The sequence below is a fragment of the Poecilia formosa genome, unplaced genomic scaffold, assembly GCF_000485575.1.
Source record: "Poecilia formosa unplaced genomic scaffold, Poecilia_formosa-5.1.2 Scaffold22, whole genome shotgun sequence".
NCBI classification, from domain to species: domain Eukaryota; kingdom Metazoa; phylum Chordata; class Actinopteri; order Cyprinodontiformes; family Poeciliidae; genus Poecilia; species Poecilia formosa.
The window spans coordinates 2,307,816-2,315,295 of NW_006799961.1; the positions used below are offsets into that span (position 1 = coordinate 2,307,816).

The window sequence follows — 7,480 nt, forward strand, 5'->3', positions numbered from 1 at the left end:
CACTCTAAAGGAATAAAATTCCTCTGAAAGGCTTTTCTTTGGAAAATCTAAAAAAAAATTCAAAGATACTTGTGCTTGGTACTTTATTTTCAAAAAGTCTTTTGACTACTAGACCTGACATTTAAACATCTCTTGAGCTCAGACTAAAAGAGCTGGGAAATGGGAAGTTCTATCTATAACACACAGTAGACCTGGTTGCTTCACATCTCCGTAAGTACAGACAATTTCTCACAAAAACTTTCATCGTATAAATTACAACCCCCCACACCCTACCACTCTGTCTTCTCCTTTTCCCCTTACATCTCACTTTGTCTGACCTCCCCCTTCAATCCAATCCTCTCCGACTCTTTGCTGACATGCAGCTGCATGAATGTGCATGGGCAGACACGCACACACACATATACACACACCAGCAGCCACATAGCTGGAGTTTTGCCATGACTTAATGGGCACGGGTGCAATGAGAGTCGAGAGGGAACACTGGCAAAGAGAATGAAACAGAGAAGGCCGGAGGCATCCGCGGGGTGAAACAGAGCAGTTTCTAGAAAGGCTGTGCACAGGAAAATTGAAGAGCTATTTTCACGCTACATTAAGTTATGCCAGGCTTTCACTGTGGGACTACATTCAGGCAGAGAAGCCGTGCCTCTATTGTAAAGGCTAATAATCAACGCAATGGACTTATTACCCAACACCGCAATTCACAGGCCAAGCTAGACAGCCTCAAAGAAAGGAAGGCGAGAGAAGGAGGAGGAGGCTCAGACATGAATACCAATGGATTGTAACAAATGTGACTGTCTTCAGTACAAATCCATTCATTTTATTTGCTTGAAATTTAACTCGATCCAAATGGATATCTGGATAAATGGGACCCAACCTATAAGGGAAAAGCAAAAAATGAAAAATAAAAAAATAAAAATGAACATGATTGGGAAAATGGGAATTTCCATTACTGAGTCTTTAAACCAATTCCAGACAATACTGTGAAAATGACTGGTGTGTGTGAGAGTGTGTAAAAGCCTTTGCATCTCTGTGCATCTGTTATGGAGACTGCTCTAACTGCATCCCACTGCTGTCACTTGGGGTTGCTTCAAAGAAAATATAAAATTGCGTGTCGTGCCTATCATGTCTGCGCTGGGTAACTACATTAACTATAGGGTATCTGAAAGGCATCATTATGAGCAGGAGTGTTAGCATGCCTATTATACAAAGCCTTCTAATACAACATGTCATTTAAGACCCTAGGAATTGTATTTTTTGTAGGAAAAATTATATTAATATGTCAGCACTGCTGTTTCACAAAGACAATGCTGACAAATTGTCTGCTTGTGTAAAAGCTATTATGATCGACTCCATGATAGAATAGTTTTAAAGTTCATTCATCCTCTTAAAGCTAAAATGTGATTCGAAAAAAAAAAATAAAAATGCTTATGCACATCTAATTCTTTATGCAGCGTCCAAAAAGTATGTTCTGATCCTTTATCAGACAGTCCTGATGTTTCTAAAACTTGGATTGATATGAATTTCACCAGTGAGAAAAAAAAAAAAAAATCAGATGTGTACACATATGCAGTGGAGAATCAAGACTAAATATAATGTCACTGTTTGGTTATTCACAAAATCCGTCATAACCTACTGGCAAAGGGGCGTTCCACTTGAAAGAAAGATGTACACAACTACAAATCATTTAGAAAGGTGAAAAAGACATTCAATGAAAGCATGGGTGTTTTCCAACATGACTGGACATAACGATGTTTAAACATCGGAAATTTAGTTTGGTGTTCTTCTGACTTGAAGTGAGTCAACACTATGCTAGGATCAAAATAACTTTCTGAGGCTTTTGGCAAAAAGAGCAGCTCATAAGTCCTTAAAGTGACTCAAACTAGTCATTTAGAGTTTAACATTTTCCCAGTAGAGCCTAATAATTGTATCACAGATCTACCTCTTTAGACAGTCTTGCTCTTTGGCACAGTAAATAGCTTCTCAGCATTTAGAGAAACTGACAAGTTTTTTTTTTTCTTATAAAGGATTGAATATAAATGAAGCTAGTGTGGGAAAAAGTTTCAATATTTTATTTTATTTTTTTTTTTACGTCTGTTAGATCTTTTAACACACTTGATTCCCAAGAGAGACGCAAAAAGTGTGGATTATAAAGCACATCAAAGCATTTTAGATCAGTCAACAAAACAAGCGTGTGGGAAAACGGTTCCTACCGTGAGTAATGTAAGGGAAAAAAGAAGACAACTCTGTGAAAAGGAAATTTGTTGTAGAGATTGAGAGAAGCAGAGACTATGGTTTTTGAAAAGAGTCTTTTATTTCTTTTTTTTTTTCTTCTTCCCCTTCTGTTTCAAGTACGGTCCTCACTCAGCAGGATCATCTAAAGAAGCATGGACACACGATAACACACAACTCGAGCCAGCGCATCTTCAGGTGGAACTTCTGTTTTGTCTCGATTAGACTGTAGAGGTGCATGTCTGTGTATGCGTGTGTGTGTGTGTGTGTACACGGTGGAGGGTGTGGGTGTGGGGGGGGGCTATCAGCATTTTTACGGTTTGGATCAAGTGAACAAGAGTCCTGTTTTACACAACATAATTGTTTTTTTCGGCGAACATTTGTTGCAATTAGTGACATCGACATCAGCACATAAAAATTATATATCTATATAATTATATATTTATATTTATGTTCATGTATTTATAGATTTGTCTGCTGTCTCAACAATCACTCTAGTGATTTTTTTTCTGTTTTTTTTTTTGTACCTTTATTTTTATGCTGTAAAACTGGACAAACTGTCAGTAGGAATGCCTTGTTTGGACATTGATCTTTTTTTTCACAGGAACGCTCACACACATACACCCCGCCAAACGGAGGCATACGCACACTACTACACACATGCATGCATAGATACACTCGCTCATGGTGCACATGAGCACACTCAACGGGGGCCACGCATTCTTAGTCACACACATGCACGTATACGTAAACACACACGTGTCCCAAACGCACGCCCACACATGCTCGGCCGGAACGGAGAGGCAGATCTGTACAACTACGGGAGGGAGGAGGTGCCCACGAATCCCCCAGCAATAAGTACGGCTTCACCTGATTAAAGCACAAGAAAATCAAAGTTACAAACAGAAGAGACAGCCACCGAGTTAATGTCTGTAAACCTCGACAAAACTCCCCGTGAAGTCTTCTAGGAGCTTGGTCTGTCAAAGTTTGGCACAATGGGATGTGTCTCCTTTTCTTTACTTCTACTGTACACTGACATGAGCAAGTGGATTTGGCCAATCGGACGTGTTTTGATGCCAAAGGAATTACTGAATTTTAACACTGTCGAAAGAATTACCCCCCGCCCCACCCAAAGTCAAACAGCAGTCCTTTCCAAAGACATAAGAGTGTGCTTTAAACATACATCTATATACTCTTTTGGCAGTGAACAAAAAAAGCACTTTTCTTGATTGGGACTCCGAGTGCCGCTGCTCTGCCAGTTCCATGCTCTTGCAGCCTTTAAGTTGCTCTTGACGTTTGATTGTGTCCACTTGAGAAATTGCAATTGATGGAGTGAGCAAAATCACAAACATCGCAGGGATTCCTCTCAGGCCCGGGATAAAATGAGGGAATAATAAAAAAAATTTTAAAAAATCATTTGTCCACTCACAGCTAGCCCGTCTTTCCTGATTGCAGTGTTCGTGTGTTTCTTTTTTTTTCTTTTTTTTAATTTGCTTGTTGTTTCAGTTGGAAAATAAAAATCTGGATTTTTGTGAGCAGTCCATCCAAAATGTGTAATATACACATTAAATCCCATTTTCAGGCGTACAAAGGAAATAAGAATGTGTCCGAAAGTGTAAATATAAAAAAAGTAGAAAGAAAAACAACAAATGTAAAATAAAAACAAAAATGACCAAAAGTCTCTTGGAAATGACATTCTTTGAAAACAAATTCCAAAGACTCTACACGCAGCAAGGTTTTGCCAAAAAAAAAAAAAAAAATATATATATTGAATAAAAGCAGTGCTACGTTTGTCACTTTGGTGAAATGGTAAACATCCACTTCTTCCCTTGAGGCTGGTGTGCTTTCATCTTTCTCTGTGCTTTTATTTTTTCTCACCTCCTTGAAAACGCTCATGCCATCTCGGTCTCTCATCTCTCTTTATCTCCGACGGCGACAGAAGGTCAGACCACTTCCTGCTTCCACAGAATGAGAGCCTTTCCTCATCAGCACCCTATTATTTCTTGATCCCTCCACTCAAGGCATTTACATAGACTCCCACGTTCCCCCCCACCCCCCACTTCTTATACACGCTGTACTTCTTCATATCAACTCCCGCTTACTCCAATTTGGGATGAAATGGAGCTAAGTTTAAAAAAGGTAAGGTGGTCTAGAAAAAATAAAAATAATAATAATAAAAAATGTTGGCATGCACATGCACAGTTTCTCTTTGTCACTGATTGATTTCCCTTCTTGCTCCGTCGAATTCATTCACAGCTATTTTTTTTAAAAACACAAATTTCCTATCATATTTTAAGGTCTTACTTTTTTTTCCCTTTTACAAACTGCCACTTAGATTAACCTTGTTGTAGTCTGCTAATAATCTCCTGGAAAAAAAATAATCCCTGTCACACAAGCACACACAGACCGTCTCTTGCCCCCTCCCTCCCATCGTCACGGTCAAACTACACCCAGGAATCAGGCGAAGCCGGGTAGTGGCTCGTCTCGTAGTTCAGTTCGCTGTACGGCCGTGAGGCTGAGTAGAAGTCTACGTAGTTGCCCGTCGACTTGAGGCCCAGGTGCATTCGAAGGTCCTCCCGGGGGTCTCGCGGTGGTCCGGTGGCGTTTGGAGGCGGCTGGGGTTGGGCCTGAGGCTGGGCCTGCGCCTGCAGCTGCGGCGGTGCGGGCGGCGGTCCCGGGTCGTCGTAGTAGGCCTCGTCGAAGCTCCGACTCTGGCTGTGAGGTGGAGGCTGCGGCGGCTGCGGCTGGGGGAAGGACGGAGGAGGGGGGTAGAGGTCATAGTCTTTTAGCATGGTTGCTGACGGGCTGTCCTGCTGGGGCTGAGGGGGCACAACGCAGGGCGGGGCTGGACTCTGGTGGGGCGAAGAGGTTTGGACGTGGCAAGTGGGGTAAGTGCAGAGGGCGCGGACAGAGTCGCGGGAGTCCAAGTAGTTGGGAGCAAAGTGAAAACCAGGAGAGAAGTAAAGCAAAACGGAAAGCAGGGGGTCGGGTGGAAAGGAAAAACAAAGGAAAGAGGGTTTAAAAAGCAGGCAGAAGAGGGACAAGAACTCATGCTGTGAATTCTCTATTACAGGCAGGCAGTGATGGGGCAATTTACATCCAACACCGGCTCTCACACGGGCAAGCTATGTTTGTGTGTGTCGGTGTTGCGTAAAAAAACCCCCTATCGCTTCAAAAGCTCATTACGCTTATTCACTTCAGCTCAACTGGTAGCGGTGAAAGTTGAGCGAACTCAAACTTTAATTAGAATTTTAAGAGATCCAACCCAATTTTATTTATTTATTTTCTTTTACTTGTAATTCTCCCAATTCAAAGACGGAGATGCTTTCTGTTATCCCTCCCTCCTCACCGAGGAGAGACATTAAACGGAGGCAAATAATTAGTGCAATCAAACGGGATAACAGCTTTAATTGCCAGTCGGGTATTGTTCCTAGTTGCGGTGGTTTAAGAACGCCTGAGCTGAGGGTGAACATCCGTTGCAAACTCTGCCAGGGCATCTCTTATCACAGCGAGACACCTTTTTATTTTGATCTGCTGTGCCTCCTCCATTCTGCTGTAATCTTTCCTAATAAGCACCTTATTATGACAGCGTTTGCCAGTTTAGGAGAGCTGTGATGAAATACGTGCATTTCTCAAAGACTGAAAAACTGTGGATGTAAATAAAACTGTGCACTCACCTGGTTTTGCTTGATTTCATCGCTGGCAGTCAGGTAAGAGTTTCGGAACAACGTAGACGACCCGCAGGACACTTGAACTTTATGGATAATTAAAAAAAACACACACAGACACACACACTTGTTAATTTACATCTACCATCACCACTGCTAACCATTCATGTCTTTCTTTCTTTTTTTGTTTTTAAGCAAAAATAAATAAATAAAATAAAATAAAAAAAATAAAAACTCTGTTGTTGCATAAACTAATTACAAACAAGTAAGGCAAAAATACTTCAAGCAGCTTATTTAAAAGTCTGGCATTATATATATATATAAAAACCCCAGCAGAATAACAGAGATATTGGAAGTACAAATTAAAGGTGAAACATAAGAGGCTTAACAGAGAATGGTAATCACAGAAGAGGAAAAAAAGTAAATGGAGAAGAGGGGAGTATTAGTGATAGCAGCAGCTGGTTGGAAGGCGAGGGCAGAACTAATTCATAGGTGTAGGGACGAAGCAAAGTGTGTTCAAGATTGAAGAACGCAATAAGTAAAAATATAAATGTAAAAAAAAAAAAGGGGAATATAACTGATAGGTGAAACGGGAAATTGAATAAAAAGATGAAATCAGGCGATTAAAATAAAATAATTTAATTCTACTTTGTCTCTCTCTCTCTACACGTGCACACGCACCTGCCATGCCGTCTTTCCGGGATGCATGCTCTCCTTTGTTGCTATGGAAACCAGCGTTGGTTGCCGTGGAATCATAGTCTATCTTGCGTTCCTTCAGACTCGTCATCTCTCTGGGGGAGGCAGGAGCGCTTGCTGTACGCGTGCGCGCACACACACACATGCACACACACACACACAAACGGATGCAGACATTAATGACAGCAATAAACCCGGAACAGCAGAAGCCTTCGCATTTCTCCTGCTTGTGTTTGCATGAGTGTGTGTGTGTGCGAGTGTGTGTGTGTGTGTCTTCTCTTGGTCTTTCAAGGTGCACGCTCATTATTCATCATTTAGCTTGTCAGCAGAAAGGGTCACCTCCAGCGCGTTAGGGAACGTCTGGGAATTCAAGCGCACGCTTATGGGGCATGTTATTGGAATATCAAATTTTGCATCTGGTGTGCAATACCTCAGTCTGCGCAACATATTCAATTTCCTTGTGTTCTTTGTGTGTGCAAAGCTCTTGCAAATTGCACAAATCTGAAACTGTCGAGATATTGATCAAGAAAACAGGCTTGCCAACAGCCAGGTCATGTCCTGAATTATGCAATACCAAATTATCACATAAGGAGGCCTTGAACATTATCTTGACAGGCCACAAACGGGGCCCAAACCCTGCCACAGATAAAACACACTTAAAGCAATAAAACACACAAGGAATACAGCTATTGAGATTTTCACTGAATCCTATCTTGAAGGCATCAATCGATACATCCTTTTTAATACATTATCTGTTAGTCAGTTCCAGTAGTGGTGTTTAACCTTATTTTGACTGAATTTCAATCCAATATCAATATAAAGAGTAATTTATGCCGTCTCAAATCTTCACACATTATAACTGTAAAAGTAAATCCATATCTTTCTTT

The 7,480-nt window shown here is 41.1% G+C and overlaps 1 protein-coding gene across 1 annotated transcript; it reads right to left on the bottom strand.

The window, feature by feature from the left end:
• Positions 1-2,741: 2,741 nt before the first annotated feature.
• On the bottom strand, positions 2,742-6,746 carry LOC103135279 (catenin delta-2-like). The gene is made up of 3 exons (XM_007547921.2): positions 6,579-6,746; positions 5,907-5,983; positions 2,742-5,081 (listed from the first exon to the last, which is right to left on the bottom strand). The coding sequence occupies exons 1-3, from the start codon at positions 6,736-6,738 to the stop codon at positions 4,674-4,676; spliced, it is 645 nt and encodes a 214-aa protein (XP_007547983.2). The 5' UTR covers positions 6,739-6,746; the 3' UTR covers positions 2,742-4,673.
• Between the last annotated feature and the right edge of the window lie 734 nt (positions 6,747-7,480).

Bases quoted from the DNA above. Each gene is read 5' to 3' on its own strand.
- LOC103135279 (XM_007547921.2), bottom strand. From the start codon at position 6,738: ATGTGTGTGTGTGCGCGCACGCGTACAGCAAGCGCTCCTGCCTCCCCC. The intron at 5,984-6,578 runs GTGCGTGTGCAC...TTATCCATAAAG, and splicing joins CCGGAAAGACGGCATGGCAG to TTCAAGTGTCCTGCGGGTCG. The intron at 5,082-5,906 runs GTGAGTGCACAG...TCGCCCCACCAG, and splicing joins ATGAAATCAAGCAAAACCAG to AGTCCAGCCCCGCCCTGCGT.